At 48.8% G+C, this 21,974-nt stretch overlaps 1 protein-coding gene across 1 annotated transcript in view; it reads left to right on the forward strand.

Annotated features, from left to right (window-relative positions):
- Positions 1-21,129, forward strand: part of LOC311108276 (putative E3 ubiquitin-protein ligase RNF144A-A) — a 54,812-nt gene extending 33,683 nt beyond the window's left edge. The window contains exons 3-8 of the mRNA XM_084150898.1: positions 4,203-4,307; positions 4,590-4,650; positions 10,462-10,672; positions 12,167-12,314; positions 19,433-19,522; positions 20,110-21,129. Coding sequence (XP_084007024.1) covers positions 4,203-4,307; positions 4,590-4,650; positions 10,462-10,672; positions 12,167-12,314; positions 19,433-19,522; positions 20,110-20,241 — 747 coding nt within the window. The 3' untranslated portion in view covers positions 20,242-21,129. The remainder of the gene's footprint in view (positions 1-4,202; positions 4,308-4,589; positions 4,651-10,461; positions 10,673-12,166; positions 12,315-19,432; positions 19,523-20,109) is intronic.
- The last annotated feature ends 845 nt before the right edge of the window (positions 21,130-21,974 follow it).

Raw genomic sequence — 21,974 nt, forward strand, 5'->3', positions numbered from 1 at the left:
GAACAGGACAGCACTCAGCAGTGCTGAACATACTGTACTATAGGGCTCTGGTCAAAAGTAGTGCACTATAAAATGAATAGGGTGCCATTTGGAACACAGACCTATTCTGATGCGGAGGAGCAGCTTGGACTGTGATGATGTAACTGCCCTGTTCTTGTTCCTCCTAAGTGAGAGTGTGACTAGTTAAGAGTGGACGTCAACATTATGTAACGTCTGCCTGCCTGTGTCATCATGTAGGCTGAAAGCTAAACTAGAGAACTGGGCTAAGTCCTGTTCTGTTCTGTTCTGTCATGTACTGTGCTGTTCTGTCCTGTACTGTGCTGTTCAGTCCTGTGCTGTCCTGTGCTGTTCTGTACTGTGCTGTTCTGTCCTGTGCTGTCCTGTCCTGGACTGTTCTGTTCTGTGCTGTCCTGTCCTGTCCTGTGCTGTCCTGTCCTGTCCTGTCCTGTCCTGTCCTGTCCTGTCCTGTCCTGTCCTGTCCTGTCCTGTCCTGTTCTGTTCTGTACTGTGCTGTCCTGTGCTGTTCTGTTCTGTGCTGTTCTGTCCTGTGCTGTTCTGTACTGTGCTGTTCTGTCCTGTCCTGTGCTGTCCTGTCCTGGACTGTTCTGTTCTGTGCTGTCCTGTCCTGTCCTGTCCTGTGCTGTCCTGTCCTGTCCTGTCCTGTCCTGTCCTGTCCTGTCCTGTCCTGTCCTGTCCTGTCCTGTCCTGTGCTGTTCTGTGCTGTGCTGTCCTGTCCTGTCCTGTTCTGTGCTGTGCTGTTCTGTACTCTCTGTGACATAACAGTAGAGAAGGTGTTTCCCCTAGCTATAGCATACTTGATGATAATACTGTTTGCATCCCAAATGGTACCCTATTCCCTTTACATTTACATTTACATTTTAGTCATTTAGCAGACGCTCTTAACCAGAGCGACTTACAGGAGCAATTAGGGTTAAGTGCCTTGCTCAAGGGCACATTAACGTCATTTAGCAGACGCTCTTAGCCAGAGCGACTCACAAATTGGTGCGTTCACCCTATAGCCAGTGGGATAACCACTTTACAATTTGGGGGGGGGGGGGGGGGGTTAGAAGGAATACTTTAGCCTATCCCAGGTATTCCTTAAAGAGGTGGGGTTTCAAATGTCTCCGGAAGGTGGTGAGTGACTCCGCTGTCCTGGCGTCGTGAGGGAGCTTGTTCCACCATTGGGGTGCCAGAGCAGCGAACAGTTTTGACTGGGCTGAGGGGGAGCTGTGCTTCCGCAGAGGAAGGGGAGCCAGCAGGCCAGAGGTGGATGAACGCAATGTCCTCGTTTGGGTGTAGGGACTGATCAGAGCCTGAAGGTACAGGGGTGCCGTTCCCCTCACTGCTCCAAAGGCAAGCACCATGGTCTTGTAGCGGATGCGAGCTTCAATTGGAAGCCAGTGGAGTGTGCGGAGGAGGGGGGTGACGTGAGAGAACTTGGGAAGGTTGAACACCAGACGGGCTGCGGCATTCTGGATGAGTTGTAGGGGTTTAATGGCACAGGCAGGGAGCCCAGCCAACAGCGAGTTGCAGTAGTCCAGACGGGAGATGACAAGTGCCTGGACCAGGACCTGCGCCGCTTCCTGTGTAAGGCAGGGTCGCACTCTCCGAATGTTGTAGAGCATGAACCTGCAGGAGCGGGTCACCGCCTTGATGTTGGCGGAGAACGACAGGGTGTTGTCCAGGGTCACGCCTAGGCTCTTCGCACTCTGGGAGGAGGACACAGCGGAGTTGTCTACCGTGATGGCGAGATCATGGAACGGGCAGTCCTTCCCGGGGAGGAAGAGCAGCTCCGTCTTGCCAGGGTTCAGCTTGAGGTGGTGATCCGTCATCCATACTGATATGTCTGCCAGACATGCAGAGATGCGATTCGCCACCTGGTGATCAGAAGGGGGAAAGGAGAAGATTAGTTGTGTATCGTCAGCGTAGCAATGATAGGAAAGGCCATGTGAGGATATGACAGAGCCAAGTGACTTGGTGTATAGGGAGAAAAGGAGAGGGCCCAAAACCGATCCCTGGGGGACACCAGTGGTGAGAGCACGTGGTGCGGAGACAGCTTCCCGCCACGCCACTTGGTAGGAGCGACCGGTCAGGTAGGACGCAATCCAGGAGTGAGCCGCGCCGGAGATGCCCATTTCGGAGAGGGTGGAGAGGAGGATCTGATGGTTCACAGTATCAAAGGCAGCAGACAGATCTAGAAGGACAAGAGCAGAGGAGAGAGAGTTAGCTTTAGCAGTGCGGAGAGTCTCTGTGACACAGAGAAGAGCAGTCTCAGTTGAATGACCAGTCCTGAAACCTGATTGGTTTGGATCAAGAAGGTCATTCTGAGAGAGATAGCAAGAGAGTTGGCTAAAGACGGCACGCTCAATAGTTTTGGAAAGAAAAGAAAGAAGGGATACTGGTCTGTAGTTGTTGACATCAGTGGGGTCGAGTGTTGGTTTTTTGAGAAGGGGAGTAACTCTCGCTCTCTTGAAGACGGAAGGGACATGGCCAGCGGTCAAGGATGAGTTGATCAGCGAGGTGAGGTAGGGGAGAAGGTCACCGGAGATGGTCTGGAGAAGGGAGGAGGGGATGGGGTCAAGCGGGCAGGTTGTTGGGCGGCCTGCAGTCACAAGTCGCAGGATCTTATCTGGAGAGAGAGGGGAGAAAGAAGTCAAAGCATAGGGTAGGGCAGTGTGAGCAGGACCAGCAGTGTCATTAGGCTTAACAAACAAGGATCGGATGTCGTCAACCTTCTTTTCAAAGTGGTTGACGAAGTCATCCACAGAGAGAGAGGAGGGGGGGAGGGGGGGGGGAGGATTCAGGAGGGAGGAAAATGTGGCAAAGAGCTTCCTAGGGTTAGAGGCAGATGCTTGGAATTTAGAGTGGTAGAAGGTGGCCTTAGCAGCAGAAACAGATGAAGAAAATGTAGAGAGGAGGGAGTGAAAAGATGCCAGGTCGGCAGGGAATTTAGTTTTCTTCCATTTCCGCTCCGCTGCCCGGAGCTCTGTTCTGTGAGCTCGCAATGAGTCATCAAGCCACGGAGCTGGAGGGGAGGACCGAGCCGGCCGTGAGGATAGGGGACACAGAGAGTCAAAGGATGCAGAAAGGGAGGAGAGGAGGGTTGAGGAGGCAGAATCAGGAGATTGGAGGGAGAAGGATTGAGCAGAGGGAAGAGATGATAGGATGGAAGAGGAGAGAGTAGTGGGAGAGAGAGAGCGAAGGTTGCGGCGGCGCATTACCATCTGTGTAGGGGCGGAGTGAGTAGTGTGGGAGGAGAGTGAGAGAGAAAAGGAAACAAAGTAGTGGTCGGAGACTTGGAGGGGAGTTGCAGTGAGATTAGTAGAGGAGCAGCATCTAGTGAAGATGAGGTCAAGCGTATTGCCTGCCTTGTGAGTAGGGGGGGACGGTGAGAGGGTGAGGTCAAAAGAGGAGAGGAGTGGAAAGAAGGAGGCAGAGAGAAATGAGTCAAATGTGGACATAGGGAGGTTGAAATCCCCCAAAACTGTGAGGGGTGAGCCATCCTCAGGGAAGGAACTTATCAAGGCGTCAAGCTCATTGATGAACTCTCCAAGGGAACCTGGAGGGCGATAGATGACAAGGATATTAAGCTTAAATGGGCTAGTGACTGTGACAGCATGGAATTCAAATGAGGAGATAGACAGATGGGTTAGGGGAAAAATTGAGAATGTCCACTTGGGAGAGATGAGGATTCCTGTACCACCACCCCTCTGACCAGATGCTCTCGGGGTATGCGAGAACACATGGTCAGACGAGGAGAGAGCAGTAGGAGTAGCGGTGTTTTCAGTGGTGATCCATGTTTCCGTCAGCGCCAGGAAGTCGAGGGACTGGAGGTTGGCATAGGCTGGGATGAAGTCAGCTTTGTTGGCAGCAGAACGGCAGTTCCAGAGGCTGCCTGCGACCTGGAACTCCACGTGGGTGGTGCGTGCAGGGACCACCAAATTGGAGAGGCAGCAGCCACGCGGTGTGGTGCGTTTGTGTAGCCTGTGCAGAGAGGAGAGAACAGGGATAGGCAGAGGCATAGTTGACAGGCTGTAGCAAATGGCTACAAAAATGCAGAGGAGATCGGAATGAAATGTGCACCCTTTAGAGTGCACTACTTTGCTCTGGTCAAAAGTAGTGCACTATATTGGGGATAAGGTGCAATTTGGGACGCACACACTATCCATTGTATTTTATAATCCTTTGCTTCTCCCTTGCAGTGCCTGAAGCAGTATGTGGAACTTCTGATCAAAGAGGGCCTCGAAACCGCTATTAGCTGCCCAGACTCTGCCTGCCCAAAACAAGGTCACCTGCTAGAGAACGAGGTAAAGTAAAGTAGTCCTACCAGGCTTCCTATTGAACTCACTGGCCTGTTCCAAATGGCACCCTATTCCCTATGTAGTGCACTACTTTTGACCAGGGCCTATAAGTAGGGAATAGGGTGCCATTTGAGATGCTGCCACTGAGATCTCCAAGTACTGTAGCTATTTGACTCTATTCCCATTCAACCTGGATGTGTCTTCAACAGATCAGGAGTGCAACAAGCAGGGTGATGAGAGACTTAACCAATATCTGTGTATGTCTCTACGTATGTCTCTCTCTTGCAGATTGAATGCATGGTGGCAGCAGGGAGCATGCAGAGGTATAGGAGGCTGCAGTTTGAGAGAGGTGCGTACAGGCAACTTCCTTGACCTCCAACCCCTGACACTGTCGCTGGGTCACAAGCTATGGTAGTGGAGAGGGCGAGTCATCAATGTGACTCCCTCTTTCCTCCACTGTAAACCTATCTTAACCTCTCAAAACATTATATAAGACTCTCAGAGAGAAGAGACAGAGTGGACACCGGACGGGTCACAGCCCTGATCACTAACCCAGTAACCCTTGAACCTTAACCCTGACACTGACCATTCAGGCTGTAGGAGTAGATAGAAGGGAGACACTGGACTGTTTATGCAGTAATGTGTCTTCTTTCTCCTCTACTTTGAGACCTATCTTAACCTCTGTTCAAATGACATTAGGCTCTCCAAGAGAAGAAGAGACAGAGTGGAAGGCTGGGAGCGTTTTCTCTCCAGCTTAACTAATCAAATTCAGTTTCATTGGATTTGTGTAGGATTTAATTGGCAACCTCTTCAGAAAAACAATCCCAAGACATCTGGCTCATGGATAATGAGAACTTTGTAATTTTAGTCGATACACACACACACACACACACACAGCAGTTGTTGTTATATGTCCTGTACTGGATGAGTGAGGCTTTTATTTTGACTCCTGACCACCGAATAGTTCAAGAAGATTAGCATAATCGTGATGAGAGGGAGATCAAGCCAGGACACAGAATCATACTGTATCTCAGAATAGCTTTTATTGAGATGCCAAAGATGGAGAAGTGAAAATGGCTTCAAAAGTTGTGCTAGTAGTCTTGTTCTAAATCAAATCAAATCACATTTTATTTGTCACATGCGCCGAATACAACAGGTATAGACCTTACCTTGAAATGCTTACTTACAAGCCCTTAACCAACAATGCAGTTTTAAGAAAATAGAGTTAAGAAAATATTTACTAAATCAACTAAAGTTTAAAAAAAAAAATGAAAAAAAAGTAACACAATAAAATAACAATAATGAGGCTATATACAAGGGGTACTGGTACCGAGTCAATGTGCGGGGGTACAGGTTAGTCGAGGTAATTTGTACATGTTGGTAGGGGTAAACTGACTATGCATAGATAATAAACAGTGAGTAGCAGCAGTGTAATGCAAATAGTCCAGGTAGCCATTTGATTAATTGTTCAGGAGTCTTATGGCTTGGGGGTAGAAGCTCCGGTACCGCTTGCCGTGCGGTAGCAGAGACAACAGTCTATGACTTGGGTGACTGGAGTCTTTGACAATTTTTTGGGCCTTCCTCTGACACCGCCTGGTATATAGGTCCTGGATGGCAGGCAGCTTGGCCCCTGTGATGTACTGGGCCGTACGCACTACCCTCTGTAGCACCTTACGGTCGGATGCCGAGCAGTTGCCATACCAGGCTGTGATGCAACCGGTCAGGATGCTCTCGATGGTGCAGCTGTATAACTTTTTGAGGATCTGGGGACCCATGCCAAATCTTTTCAGTCTCCTGAGCGGGAAAAGGCGTTGTTGTGACCTCTTCTTTACTTTCTTGGTGTGTTTGGACCATGATAGTTTGTTGGTGACGTGGACACCAAGGATCTTGAAACTCTCGACCCACTCCACTACAGCCCCGTCGATGTAAATGGGGGCGTGTTCGGCCCTCCTTTTCCTGTAGTCCTCGATCATCTCCTTTGTCTTGCTCACGTTGAGGGTGAGGTTGTTGTCCTGGCACCACACTGCCAGGTCTCTGACCTCCTCCCTATAGGCTGTCTCATCTTTGTCGGTGATCAGGCCAACCACCGTTGTGTCGTCAGCAAACTTAATGATGGTGTTGGAGTCGTGCTTGGCCACGCAGTCATGGGTGAACAGGGGGTACAGGATGGGACTAAGCACACACCCCTGAGGGGCCCCCGTGTTGAGGATCAGCGTGGCAGGTGTATTTTTGCCTTCCCTTACCACCTGTGGGCGACCCGTGAGGAAGTCCAGGATCCAGTTGCAGAGGGAGGTGTTTAGTCCCAGGGTCCTTAGCTTAGTGATGAGCTTTGTGGGCACTATGGTGTTGAACGCTGAGCTGTAGTTAATGAACAGCATTCTCACATACAGTGGGGAGAACAAGTATTTGATACACTGCCGATTTTGCAGGTTTTCCTACTTACAAAGCATGTAGAGGTCTGTCATTTTTATCATAGGTACACTTCAACTATGAGAGACTGAATCTAAAACAAAAATCCAGAAAATCACATTGTATGATTTTTAAGTAATTAATTTGCATTTTATTGCATGACATAAGTATTTGATCACCTACCAACCAGTAAGAATTCCGGCTCTCACAGACCTGTTAGTTTTTCTTTAAGAAGCCCTCCTGTTCTCCACTCATTACCTGTATTAACTGCACCTGTTTTAACTCGGTACCTGTATAAAAGACACCTGTCCACACACTCAATCAAACAGACTCCAACCTCTCCACAATGGCCAAGACCAGAGAGCTGTGTAAGGACATCAGGGATAAAATTGTAGACCTGCACAAGGCTGGGATGGGCTACAGGACAATAGGCAAGCAGCTTGGTGAGAAGGCAACAACTGTTGGCGCAATTATTAGAAAATTGAAGAAGTTCAAGATGACGGCCCTCGGTCTGGGGCTCCATGCAAGATCTCACCTCGTGGGGCATCAATGATCATGAGGAAGGTGAGGGAACAGCCCAGAACTACACGGCAGGACCTGGTCAATGACCTGAAGAGAGCTGGGACCACAGTCTCAAAGAAAACCATTAGTAACACACTACGCCGTCATGGATTAAAATCCTGCAGCGCACGCAAGGTCCCCCTGCTCAAGCCAGCACATGTCCAGGCCCGTCTGAAGTTTGCCAATGACCATCTGGATGATCCAGAGGAGGAATGGGAGAAGGTCATGTGGTCTGATGAGACAAAAATAGAGCTTTTTGGTCTAAACTCCACTCGCCGTGTTTGGAGGAAGAAGAAGGATGAGTACAACCCCAAGAACACCATCCCAACCGTGAAGCATGGAGGTGGAAACATCATTCTTTGGGGATGCTTTTCTGCAAAGGGGACAGGACGACTGCACCGTATTGAGGGGAGGATGGATGGGGCCATGTATCGCGAGATCTTGGCCAACAACCCCCTTCCCTCAGTAAGAGCATTTAAGATGGGTCGTGGCTGGGTCTTCCAGCATGACCACGACCCGAAACACACAGCCAGGGCAACTAAGGAGTGGCTCCATAAGAAGCATCTCAAGGTCCTGGAGTGGCCTAGCCTTTCTCCAGACCTGAACCCAATAGAAAATCTTTGGAGGGAGCTGAAAGTCCGTATTGCCTAGCGACAGCCCCGAAACCTGAAGGATCTGGAGAAGGTCTGTATGGAGGAGTGGGCCAAAATCCCTGCTGCAGTGTGTGCAAACCTGGTCAAGAACTACAGGAAACGTATGATTCCGTCTCTCACAGTTGAAGTGTACCTATGATGAAAATTACAGACCTCTACATGCTTTGTAAGTAGGAAAACCTGCAAAATCGGCAGTGTATCAAATACTTGTTCTCCCCACTGTAGGTGTTCCTTTTGTCCAGGTGGGAAAGGGCAGTGTGGAGTGCGATTGTGATTGCGTCATCTGTGGATCTGTTTGGGCGGTATGCGAATTGAAGTGGGTCTAGTGTTTCCTGGATGATGGTGTTGATGTGAGCCATGACCAGCCTTTCAAAGCACTTCATGGCTACCGACATGAGTGCTACGGGGCGGTAGTCATTTAGGCAGGTTACCGTCGCTTTCTTGGGCACAGGGACTATGGTGGTCTGCTTGAAACATGTAGGTATTACACACTCGGTCAGGGAGAGGTTGAAAATGTCAGTGAAGACACTTGCCAGTTGGTCCGCGCATGCTCGGAGTACACATCCTGGTAATCCGCCTGGCCTTGTGAATGTTGACCTGTTTAAAGGTCTTGCTCACATCGGCTACGGAGAGCATGATCACACAGTCGTCCGGAACAGCTGGTGCTGTCATGCATGCTTCATTGTTGTTTGCCTCGACGCGAGCATGAAAGGCATTTAGCCCGTCTGGTAGGCTCGCGTCACTGGGCATCTCCTGACTGGGTTTCCCTTTGTAGTCCGTAATAGTTTGCAAGCCCTGCCACATCCGACTAGCGTCAGGATTCAATCTTAGTCCTGTATTGACGCTTTGCCTGTTTGATGGTTCGTCTGAGGGTATAGCTGGATTTCTTATAAGCGTCCAGATTAGTGTCCCGCTCCTTGAAAGCGGCAGCTCTAGCCTTTAGCTCGATGCAGATGTTGCCTGTAATCCATGGCTTCTGGTTAGGATATGTACGTACGGTCACTGTGGGGATGACGTCGTCGATGCACTTATTGATGAAGCCGGTGACTGAGGTGGTACACTCCTCAATGCCATTGGATGAATCCCAGAACATATTCTGTGCTAGTAAAACAGTCCTGTAGCGTAGCATCCGCGTCATCTGACCACTTCCGTATTGAGCGAGCCACTGGTACTTCCTGCTTTAGTTTTTGCTTGTAAGCAGGAATCAGGAGGATATAATTATAGTCAGATTTGCCAAATAGAGGGCGAGGGAGAGCTTTGTATGTGTCTCTGTGTGTGGAGTAAAGGTGGTCTAGAGTTTTTGTTTTCCTCTGGTTGCACATGTCATGCTGGTAGAAATGAGGTAAAACAGATTTAAGTTTGCCTGCATTAAAGTCCCCAGCCACTAGGAGCACCGTTTCTGGATGAGCATTTTCTTGTTTGCTTATGGCCTTATAAAGCTTGTTGAGTGTGGTCTTAGTGCCAGCGTCGGTTTGTGGTGGTAAATAGACGGCTACGAAAAATATAGATGAAAACTCTCTTGGTAGATAGTGTGGTCTACAGCTTATCATGAGGTACTCTACCTCAGGCGAGCAATACCTCGAGACTACCTTAATATTAGACATTGCGCACCAGCTGTTATTGACAAATAGACACACACCCCCACCCCTCGTCTTACCGGACTTGGCTGTTCTGTCCTGCCGATGCACAGAAAACCCAGCCAACTGTATATTATCCGTGTAGTCGTTCAGCCACGACTCGGTGACACATAAGATATTACAGTTTTGAATGTCCCGTTAATAGGATAGTCTCGAACGGAGCTCATCCAGTTTATTCTCCAGTGATTGCACGTTGGCCAATAGAACGGATGGTAGAGGCAGGTTACCCACTCGCCAACAAATTCTCCCAAGGCACCCTGATCTCCTTCCCCTGAATTTCCTTATTTTCTTCATGTGAATGACGGGGATTTGGGCCTTGTCTGGGAGCAACATTATATCCTTCGCGTCAGACTCATTAAAGAAAAAGTATTAGTCCAGTTTGAGGTGAGTAATCGCTGTTCTGATATCCAGAAGCTATTTTCGGTCATAAGAGACGGTAGCAGCAACATTAGGTACAAAATTAGTTACAAACAATGTGAAAAAACACACAAAATAGCACAATTGGTTATGAGCCCGTAAAACGGCAGCCATCCCCTCCGGCGCCATTCTTCTTCTGCTTGATCTTCTGTTGGGTGTGCCGTTCCCACATGTTCCCCAGTGGAGGTATGAGGTCCCAGCCATAGAAATACAATGACTAGTACGTGATTCCCCATTTTAAGTCAACGTTCCTGTGATGGGTGGACCGGCGGCCGATTTGACTGTACCAATAAGTCTATTTCTATGGTATCAGGCAGCTCTGTCCCTGTGTGATGGGAGGAAAATGGTGGAAAATGGACTGAAACAGGGAGGGACTACCTGAACTCATCCAATAAGAAATACATATTTTAGTTTTCCACTGCAAAACGTTTTGTTACAATGTGCTGTAATGAATACGACCCTGTCCCTGTGTTTGTTCTACAGAGGTATTGCTGGACCCGTGTCGGACCTGGTGCCCGTCCTCGTCATGCCAGGCAGTGTGCCAACTGAAAGAGGGGGAAGTGGCGCTGCCACAGCTGGTCCAGTGCTCCGTGTGCAGGCTGGAGTTCTGCTCGGTATGCCGGGCCAGCTGGCATAAAGGACAGGCCTGCCAGGACAACATGCCCATCATCACCTTCCTACCCGGGGAGACCAGGTAGGCTACTACATTACTACTACTACTACTACTACTACCACCACTACAAACATACCTACAACACACCTACTACATTACTACTACTACTACCACCACTACAAACATACCTACAACACTACTACTACAACACACCTACTACATTACTACTACTACTACCACCACTACAAACATACCTACAACACACCTACTACTACTACCACCACTACAAACATACCTACAACACTACTACTACAACACACCTACTACTACTAACCTACTGTACACTATCACACCTTCCTACCAGGTCGGCTTCAACACTGGATAACACAACACTCCTACTGTAGGCTACACTATCATCATACTGATACACAAACTCTGTCTCACAATAGTATAATAATACTCTTAGCTAAAATGTTTCTTAATTTACAATCTGTAGAAACTATGAGAATAGAAAGGTTTAGAACTTTTGTGAAACATCACAGCACAGTGGGAAAATATGGATGGTCTTCAGCCATAGATGGTAGTGGTTGAGGGTAGCTAAAGGATGGGGAAAATATATATGGGGGATTGGAAGCCACAATCTATCTGCAATATTAAAGCTGATATACCCCCCCCCCCCCCAAAAAAAAAGGTACTCTGTCACAATAACACTCAGGACTACACACCAGGGTAGGGTTCAGCAGGGACCAGGGTAGGGTTCAGCAGGGACCAGGGTAGGGTTCAGTAGGGACCAGGGTAGGGTTCAGTAGGGACCAGGGTAGGGTTCGGGAGGGACCAGAGTAGGGTTCAGGAGGGACCAGAGTAGGGTTCAGCAGGGACCAGGTTAGGGTTCAGCAGGGACCAGGATAGGGACCAGGGTAGGGTTCAGTAGGGACCAGGGTAGGGTTCAGTAGGGACCAGGGTAGGGTTCACTAGGGACCAGGGTAGGGATCAGTAGGGACCAGGTTAGGGTTCACTAGGGACCAGAGTAGAGTTCAGTAGGGACCAGAGTAGAGTTCAGTAGGGACCAGGGTAGGGTTCGATAGGGACCAGGGTAGGGTTCAGTAGGGACCAGGGTAGGGTTCAGTAGGGTTCAGGGTAGGGTTCGATAGGGACCAGGGTAGAGTTCGATAGGGACCAGGGTAGAGTTCAGTAGGGACCAGGGTAGGGTTCAGTAGGGACCAGGGTAGGGTTCAGTAGGGATCAGGGTAGGGTTCGATAGGGACCAGGGTAGAGTTCGATAGGGACCAGGGTAGAGTTCAGTAGGGACCTGGGTAGGGTTCGGTAGGGATCAGGGTAGGGTTCGGTAGGGACCAGGGTAGGGTTCGATAGGGACCAGGGTAGGGTTCGATAGGGACCAGGGTAGGGTTCAGTAGGGACCCGGGTAGGGTTCAGTAGGGAAGAAACACAACACAGCCCAATATAGAGTCAATGACGGAGTGATGTCTAGCTGTTAGATTCACTCTTATTATCCCTGACAGTGCAGTATGTACTGGTCTATCTATGCCCTATCCCCTGACGTTCATTGTCTTTCAGTTCCTTCTACAAGAGCGATGATGACGACGCGCCCATCAAGCGCTGTCCCAAGTGTAAGGTGTACATCGAGAGGGATGAGGGCTGTGCTCAGATGATGTGCAAGAACTGTAAGCACGCCTTCTGCTGGTACTGCCTGGAGTCTCTAGACGTGAGTAGAACACATAAACACTGAACACAAACACACCCTTCTGCTGGTACTGCCTGAGCCTGCCATAGCGATACAGTCTAATACTCTAATACTCTAGTGTTCTATTGAATTGTGTGGAACCTGCACATAGTGACCAAATAACAGAGCTTGTAAAACAGATGATGCCACTGCCACATAAACTCAGTGGCCAGTTTCACAAAAAAAGTTTACTTCTACAGACATTGAATGACGTGTACCGTGGCTTGCGATATAAAGCAGGCAGACAGGCATCGAGGCATTCAGTTTTTGTTCGATTGAACGTTAGAATGTGCAAAACGAGTGACCTAAGCAACTTTGAGCGTGGTATGACTGTCAGTGCCAGGCGCGGAAAACCATTGCCTGGTCCGACGAATCCCGGTTCCTGTTGCGTCATGCTGATGGCAGAGTCAAGATTTGGCATAGGCAGAATGAGTCCATGGCCCCATCCTGCCTGGTGTCAACGGTACAGGCTGGTGGGGGTGGTGTAATGGAGTGGCAAATGTTTTCCTGGCACACGTTAGGTCCCTTGATATGAACCTCTGCTGCAGAGAATAAGTTCATTAGAGTTAACAGCCTCAGAAATTGCAGCCCAAATGCTTCACAGAGTTCAAGTAACAGACAGATTTCAACATCAACTGTTCAGAGGGGACTGTGTGAATCAGGCCTTCATGGTTGAATTACTGCAAAGAAACCACTACTAAAGGACACCAATAAGAAGAAGAGACTTGCTTGGGCCAAGAAACACGAGCAATGGACATTAGACCGGTGGAAATATGTCCTTTTGGTTTGGAGATTTTTGGTTACAACCGCCATGTTTTTGTGAGACGCGGTGTGGGTGAACGGATGATCTCCGCATGTGTGTTTCCCACCGTAAAGCATGGAGGAGGAGGTGTTATGGTGTGGGGCTGCTTTGCTGGTGACACTGTCAGTGATTTATTTAGAATTCAAGGCACACTTAACCAGCATGGCTACCACAGCATTCCGCAGCAATACGCCATCCCATCTGGTTTGGGCTTAGTGGGACTATCATTTGTTTTTCAACAGGACAATGACCCAACACACCTCCAGGTGTGTAAGGGCTATTTTACCAAGAAGGAGAGTGATGGAGTGCTGCATCAGATGACCTGGCCTCCACAATCCTCCGACCTCAACCCAATTGAGATGGTTTGGGATGTGTCTGACGGCAGAATGAAGGAAAAGCAGCCAACAAGTGCTCAGCATATGTGGAAACTCCTTCAAGACTGTTGGAAAAGCATTCCAGATGAAGCTGGTTGAAATAATGCCAAGAGTGTGCAAAGCTGTCATCAAGGCAAAGGCTGGCTATTTGAAGAATCTCAAATATTTGTTTAACACTTTTTTTGGTTATTACATGATTCCATATGTGTTATGATGTCTTCACTATTATTCTACAATGTAAAAAATTGTAAAAATAAAGGAAAACGCTCTGAGTAGGTGTGTCAACTTTTGACTGGTACTGTACATCCATTTCAACAAATATTAATGACATCACACTTGCTCAGACCCACATGTTCCCAATGTATCCACACATAATGTTGTTTCAAATGCTTGTAAGACTTTGCCCGATATGAATATAAATATGTTTTATATTGTTTCTAACATGACTCAGCGGCTCCTTGGGACTCAGGATAAGACCCAGATGCAGACACAGGAGGCAGACAGTTAGAATATCAGATTTTTATTACAAGACAGGAAGGCAATCGGCAGGTCAAGGGCAGTCAGAGGTCCGTAGTCCAAGGCAGCGTGAATAAGGGACAGAACGACAGGCAGGCTCAGGGTCAGGAGACAGGAGGGCTGCGAGACAGAGGTTTAATCCTAGACACATGAAAAATGGGATGTATACTGAGGGTGCGGGGAAACAGAAGACGAACAGCAGAGGGGCTAATGATCTTGGAGATGGGGAAAGGGCCGATAAAACGGGGGGAAAGTTTACGGGACTCCACCCGGAGGGGCAGATCCCGAGTGGACAGCCATACCCTCTAACCGAGACGATAGCGGGGAGCAGGGGTCCGGTGGTGGTCCGCCTGTCTCCGATACCTGGAGGTGGTCTTGAGAAGAGCGGACCGGGCTTTCTTCCAGGTGCGGCGACAGCGGTGGACGAACATCTGGGCCGAGAGTATGCTGACATCTTCCTCTTGCTCAGGGAAGAGCGGGGGCTGATATCCCATGGAACACTCGAAAGGTGAGAGACCAGAGGCCGAGCAGGGAAGGGTGTTGCGGGCATATTCCACTCACACGAGTTGCTGGCTCCAGGTGGTGGGGTTGGCGGAGACGAGGCAACAAAGAGCCGTCTCCAGGTCCTGGTTGACTCGCTCTGACTGGCCATTAGACTGGGGGTGAAATCCGGAGGACAAGCTGGCCGCGACCCAATGAGGGTGCAGAACGCCTTCCAGAACCGGAATGAGAACTGAGGACCACGATCGGAGACCATGTCCACCGGAAGTACATGGATCCAGAAGACGTTCTGCACCATGAGCTGGGCCTTCTCATTGGCTGAGGGTAACTTGGGAAGGAGAATGAAATGGGCTGCTTTGGAAAACCTGTCCACCACTGTAAGGATAGTGGTGTTGCCATCTGATGGAGGGAGACCTGTGACGAAGCCCAGGGATATGTGGGACCAGGGGCGTTGAGGAACAGGGAGTGGTTGAAGAAGGCCAGCCAGAGCTTGCCACGGAGTCTTATTCTGAGCATGCACAGTGCAGGCGTCGACGAACGTGGAGATGTCAGGAACCATGGTGGGCCACCAGAAACGTTGTCATACAACGGCCAGGGTCCAACGGGAGCCAGGATAGCAGGCATGTCTGGAGGAATGAGCCCATTCCAGGACCGGGGAAAGGACAGAGTCTGGGACAAACATTCGGGTCCGGCTGGGAGCGCTGCGCTTCACGGACCTGGTTCTCTATACCCCAGATGAGGGCAGCCGCTAGACAAGAGGTAGGGAGGATGGCCTCGGGGTCCGACGGTGTAGCAGCGGGACTATAGAGACATGAGAGCGCAACCGGCTTCACATTCTTGGACCCCGGGCGGTAGGAGATGGTAATGTTGAACCACCATCTTCACCGCGAGTAGTTCTCGATTTCCCACGTCATAGTTCCTCTCAGCAGAAAGAGCAGGGATGCAGCTTTTGGTCCTGGACAGAACGCTGGGACAGGACGGCCCCCACTCCGATGTCCGAGGCGTCAACCTCCACCACGAACTGACAGGACGGGTCCGGATGGATTAGGATGGGGGCTGTGTCGTGCTTCAGATCCAGAAACGCCCGGTCAGCAACTGGGGACCACATGAACGGAACCTTGGGAGAGGTGAGTGCAGAGAGGGGGGAAGCCAGGGTGCTGTAACCCCGGATGAAACGGCGGTAGAAATTAGCAAACCCCAGGAAGCGTTGCAGCTGCACTCTGGATGTGGGTTGAGGCCAATTCACCACCACGCTCACCTTGCCAGGATCCATCTGCATGTTACCTGCAGCGATGATGTATCCTAGGAAGGAGATGGTGGAGCGATGGAATTCGCATTTCTCAGCTTTAACAAAAAGCTGGTTTTCCAGGACTTGTCGGACGTGGAGGACATGTTCTTGAGCTGAGCGGGAAAAACAAGGATGTTACCAACATAATGGAGAACATTGTTAACCAGAGCCTGGAACACTGCAGGGGAGTTGGTCAGTCCGAATGGCATCACCAGGTACTCATAGTGCCTGCTAGCCGTGTTAAAGGCTGTCTTCCACTCGTCTCCTTCCCGTATCTGCACCAGATGGTATGCGTTTCGAAGGTCCAACTTAGAGAAGATTGTAGCCCCCGGGAGAGGCTCGAAAGCCAAGGCGAGGAGTGGTAGCGGGTAACGTTTTTTTAACCTTGATGTCATTCAGGTGCCGGTAGTCGATTCACGGGCGCAGGGTTTTTTCTTTCTTTTCCACAAAGAATAGCCCTGCGCTGGCGGGGGAGGCAGAAGGACGGATACACCCTGCAGCCAGGGAGTCCTCAATGTACCTTTCCATCGCCTTGGTTTCCGGACCCGACAGGGAATAAAGCCGCCCCCGAGGTGGTGTAGTGCCCAGGAGAAGGTCGATAGCGCGGTCGTAAGGCCGATGCGGAGGAAGCGATGTGGCACGGGCCTTGATGAAAACCTCCCGGAGGTCCTGGTACTCCACGGGAACGGTGGAGAGGTTTGAGTCTTCTCCCAAGCCTGCAGGAAGACGTCCCGGGGCAGGCTGCGCCGACTTCAGGCAATGAGCATGGCAGAATGGGCTCCAACCCTTGAAAGAACCTCCAGTCCAGTCGATAAGGGGATTGTTCCTCTGGAGCCATGAAAACCATGGGTACCTGAGGAGACTCGATGAGCAGAAATTGCATAGACTCACTGTGGTTACCTGACACTCGCAGGTTGATAGGAACCGTATTATGGGTGACTTTACCAATAGAGCGCTCTGACATCCTTGGGAATGGAGAGGGGTGGAGTGGGGATTCCCAGCTCTGACACCAGGGTAGTGTCCATAAAACTCTTGTCGGCCCCAGAGTCAATGAGTACCCAGAGATATTTAGACCGGTCACCCCACAGCAGCATGGCATGGAGAGGGGTACGAGTAATGGGAGATTGGGCATTCTCCGTATGGCCCACCAGCGTACTCGTACCTACTGATGAGCCTGGTCTTTTAATGGACAGGTAGAAATGTAATGGCCTGTAGTCCCACAATACAGACAGATCTTGGTGTTCAGTCTGCGTAAACGTTGGGCAGGAGACAATCTAGCTCTGCCAAGTTGCATAGGCACCGGAGGAGGCGAGTCAGCAGACCTAGGTGATTCCCGGGGGAAACCTCGGATTCTCTCGGTAATGTAGACGCCGGGTACTTCCGGGATTCCTCGGAGGCGAGGTGGGATCCTTGGATGAGCGAGTGTGACTGGGAACAGACCTCCTCTCCCTCCTACGTTCCCGTAGCCGCTCATTGATCCGTATGGTCAAGGCGATGAGAGAGTCGAGATCTATGGGCAGCTCCCGGGCTGCGAGCTCGTCTTTAACCACCTCCGATAATCCATGAAGGAACATGTCGAACAGGGATTCCGGGTTCCAGGCACTATCGGCGGCCAACGTGCGGAAATCGACCGCATAGTCTGCCACACTATGGAAGTCTTGATGTAGTAGGAGTAGCTTCCGAGCAGCCTCTCTCCCGGACAACGGAGAATCTAACACCTTTTTCACCTCCGCCATGAACTCCTCCAGACTGAAGCACACGGTGGATTGTTGCTCCGACACCGCCGTAGCCCAGGCGAGAGCCCTCCTGGACATCAGCGTTATAAGGTACGCTATCTTCGAGCGGTCCGAGGTAAAAGAAGAGGGCTGCAGCTCGAAGATGAGGGAGCATTGGGAGAAAAACGCCCGGCAGGTTCCTGGATCTCCAGCGTAGCGCTCCGGAGGAGATAAGCTGGGTTCTCGGGAAGCTGTGTAGGCTGGGGTAGGCTGGGGAGAAGCGCCGCTGGTAGCGGGGTTACGGAGAGTCTGGGGGCTTACTGTTGTGGCCTGCTGCCTGGTAGATAATCCGCAGAATTGCTCCAGCAATGCAGTGAAAGCGTGGTCATGGCGTCCCGCCAAGGTCTGGAGTCCTTCCTTAAGGTTTTGAAGTAACCAATGGCGGCTCCTTGGGAGGAGACAGCGTTGCGGAGCTGGTCCGAGTCTGCTGGGTCAGTCATGGCCAGTTCGTACTATCACGATTCAGGATATGACCCAGATGCAGACACAGGAGGCAGACAGTTCGAATCTCAGATGTTTATTACAAGACAGGAAGGCAATCGGCAGGTCAAGGGCAGGCAGAGGTCTGTAGTCCAAGGCAGTGTGAATAAGGGACAGAACGGCAGGCTCAGGGTCAGGGCAGGCAGAATGGTCAGTTATTCAGGGCAGCGTCAATCAGGGAGATAACGGCAGGCAGGCTCAGGATCAGGGCAGGCAGAATGGTCAGAACCGGGAGGACTAGAAAACAGAAACTAGAGAGACAGTAAAACACGCTGGTAAGACATGGCAAGACAAGACGAACTGGCAACAGACAAACAGAAAACGACGGGATAAATACACAGGGGATAATGGGGAAAATGCGAGACACCTGATGGGGGGTGGAGACAAGCACAAGACAGGTGAAACAGATCAGGGTGTGACAGTTTCTGTCTGTAGCCAGTTATATTTCAATAATAAAGCATTTGAATTTTCCATGCTCTTAACGTTGGGGTATGATTTGACTTACAGTATTTAAGTAATAGCTTCTTCAATATAAGTGACAAAAATAATATTGTCCAACCCATTGGGTATCTCACCACACCCCTATATGCCATGTCTTGAAATATGCAGATAGACGGATTAAAAGTAAACTTCCATTGTTAAACTTCTGACAGACGGCTTTCTAACGCCGCACATAACTTTTTGTCTTTGTAACATTCCCAGAAGGCATGAATTATTGAGTCATTGTTAGTTTTACACTTAAGACATGACTCTGCCGTTGTGCTGTAGAATTTGTGAATTTTGTCTCTTGTATAATACATTCTATACATTAGTTTATACTGGATTAAACGTACATTTTCATTAACTGTAATTTCTTCATTCTTTTCCAACACTCCATTCATCTTGTGCCAATATCAGTTCAATTGGTTCCAATAGTTAATTATTATAGTTAAGGTTTTTTATATCTTACCTATCAAATGAGTATCTGTTTCTGACTCGAATAGGATTCCCTCAACATTGCTCTGATGTCCCAAAGCTTTCAGGTCAACATTTTGTGATCTAAAACTTGATCAGTCCAAAATTGCTTTTTAATTCTGTCATGGAAATAATTGTATTCAGGCAATTACCACGTCATTTACAGTTTCTATGCTTTTAGTTTTCCATGTGGGCAATTTATCGGTGAATTCTGAATGTATAATTCAATAGATAACAATTTGAACAGAAAGTATCAAAACAAGTCTAATCTTAATGTGTCTTATAAAAACATACATATGATCTTGGCCAGTGTCCATTTTTCTAGTGGACATGCCCCCACATTTAACCCTGACTTTTAAAACATTTAATCCAGGCTTTAACCCTGATAATGATTATTTCTCTCTCTCCAGGATGACTTCCTCCTGATCCACTACGATAAAGGGCCGTGCAGAAACAAACTGGGCCACTCCAGAGCTTCAGTGATATGGCACCGGACACAGGTACTGTATTGCAAAAATATGGCATTAGTTGACTTTAGCTCAGCGGGCTAACAATCTTCTGGCATGCTTAGTGGGCGGCAGGTAGCTTAGTGGTTAAGAGCATTGTGCCAGTAACCGAAAGGTCGCTGGTTCTAATCCCCGAGCCGACGAGGTGAAAAATCTGTCGATGCTGACGCTGGAGTCCCGGTTTCAAACCCAGTCAGGAATGGCATCAAACACATGGTTTGATGCCATTCCAATTAATCCGTTCCAGCCATTATTATGAGCCGTCCTCCCCTAAGAAGCCTCCACTGTCAGAAACACTGTATACGCCAGCCGTCAGTCGCAATGTACATTTATGTTTGAGGAACTACAGCCACCTTGTGGATATTCAGTGTACTACTGCTCGGGCAAATGAAAGATGAAATAATGTTGTGTTGATGCATCTTTGTACTGTACATCACTTCCCTCTTATGTCTATGTGATGACTGGGTTAAAACAAGCACCTCATGAATCCCATGTTACAACTGGTGACATAAAAAGGGCTTAGATACATTTGGTTGATTGTTAATGTGTGTATGTAATAAAATCATTCTCTCGCTCTCCAGGTGGTGGGGATCTTCGCTGGCTTCGGTCTGCTCCTACTGGTGGCCTCTCCCTTCCTTCTCCTAGCCACACCCTTCGTTCTGTGCTGCAAGTGTAAATGCAGTAAAGGAGATGACGATCCTCTGCCCACCTAACCAACCCGCCCTGGGCACAGACAGGGGCACCAGGCCTGTTGATGGACAGGGTGTTCGGTGTTTGGTTAGTCATCCACTCCTTATGGTGTTTTAATCCCACCCACCGGCCCAGAGGACTTTTAGGGATTGGTGGGTTTGTCGCTGGGGCAGCGCAGTGCAAGTGGATGAGGAACATTGACTTTGGGCGGAGCCAGCAAGTTGGGTTGAGAGGACACTCTGAACACTCTGTGGTTTTGTTGTGATGTGTTAAGAAGGACTGGGCCTAAATAGGAGAGGAGAACAGAACACGGCACCAGTCAATGTTGGGCTGGGTTGGTTGTTGCTTCAGAGGACTTATGAGTTGTCAATATGGGATCGGTGGTTATAGCTCTGTCTATGTGTGTCAGGTTAAGGTTATTTTGTCTTGTACAACTGTCTTGGTGCTTGTTTGTGGGACTGCAAATATAATTTAGGTATATTTGGAGGGAGCAGCCTTGGCTATCAGCCACGGAATGTGGAAGTGTCTCCTATAAGGGTAGAGTCTGTGTCCCAAAGGACACCCTATTCCCTATATTGTGCACTATTTCTGAACAGGCCCCATAAGGCTCTGGTCAAAAGTAGTTGGGGGTTATTTACTTACCAACCCCTTCTCCCTCTTAAGCTCTTTAGTTTTCTATAAGAACATAAACAATCAAGGGTCTCGTCAGAGAAAACCATTTTAGATTATCCATTTGTATCATGTAAAACTCTGAGGATTCACAACGTCCCTCCAATATATTTTGAACGTTTTGTTTTCTATTATAGACTTGCTGGGAAAAATTGTCAGGTAGCTTAGTGGTTAAGAGCGTTGTGCCAGTAACCGAAAGGTTGCTGGTTCTAATCCCCGAGCCGACTAGGTGAAAAATCTGTCGATGTGCCCTTGAGCAAGGCACTTAACCCTAATTGCTCCTGTAAGTCGCTCTGGATAAGAGTGTCTGCTAAATGACTAAAATGTAAAAAATGTAAAAGATGAGACTGTTGTTCAACATAACCTACAGGGTGCATGTCTACTATATGCTTGAGGATGTTGTATAATCTACTCAGATTATAAAGAGTCAACTCTACCACCATCTTGAATTTACTGCCCGTTCTCCTGGAGAAAAATATTTGGAAATGTGCAAACTTCCATTGCAACTATTTACCATCGAATAATTTGCTAAAATCGAGAGTGAATGGTGTAACATTGATATCTCAGTATTTCTATCCACACAGAGGAATAAACAGCATACAGGCCGCCCAGATGTAGCAAGCAGGGTTGGAGTCGATTCCATTTCAATTCAATCAATTCAGGAAATGTTCCTCAATGCATCTTTATGAGAAATATTTGGAATTGGAATTTCAGTTTACTTCTTGAATTGACTGAATTGAAAAGGAAATGACCCCAACCCTGGTCGCAAGCGCTAATATCCACCAAATAACCCCTTTTGTAGCAGCTCAACCGCCGTCCGTTATCTTTACTACCAGTGAAACCCCTTTACCCTTTAATGAGTTAAACTAACCTTCTTATATTAGACAATGCACTTGAGTTGATGTAGCCAAGGTGCCACAAAATGCCTTTCAAATCTACTTTGATATGAGTGTGATTGATTCACACTCCCTTTTTACCAAAATGCTCTTATTTGATATTGTACAATTCCAAATATGTTCTGAACACTACTGTTATTTATCCTACAATTTGTTACATGTACTAGCATTCTCCTGTTACTCTCGACACC

The sequence above is a fragment of the Coregonus lavaretus genome (assembly GCF_964263955.1).
Source record: "Coregonus lavaretus genome assembly, chromosome: 33".
Taxonomy (NCBI): Eukaryota; Metazoa; Chordata; class Actinopteri; order Salmoniformes; family Salmonidae; genus Coregonus; species Coregonus lavaretus.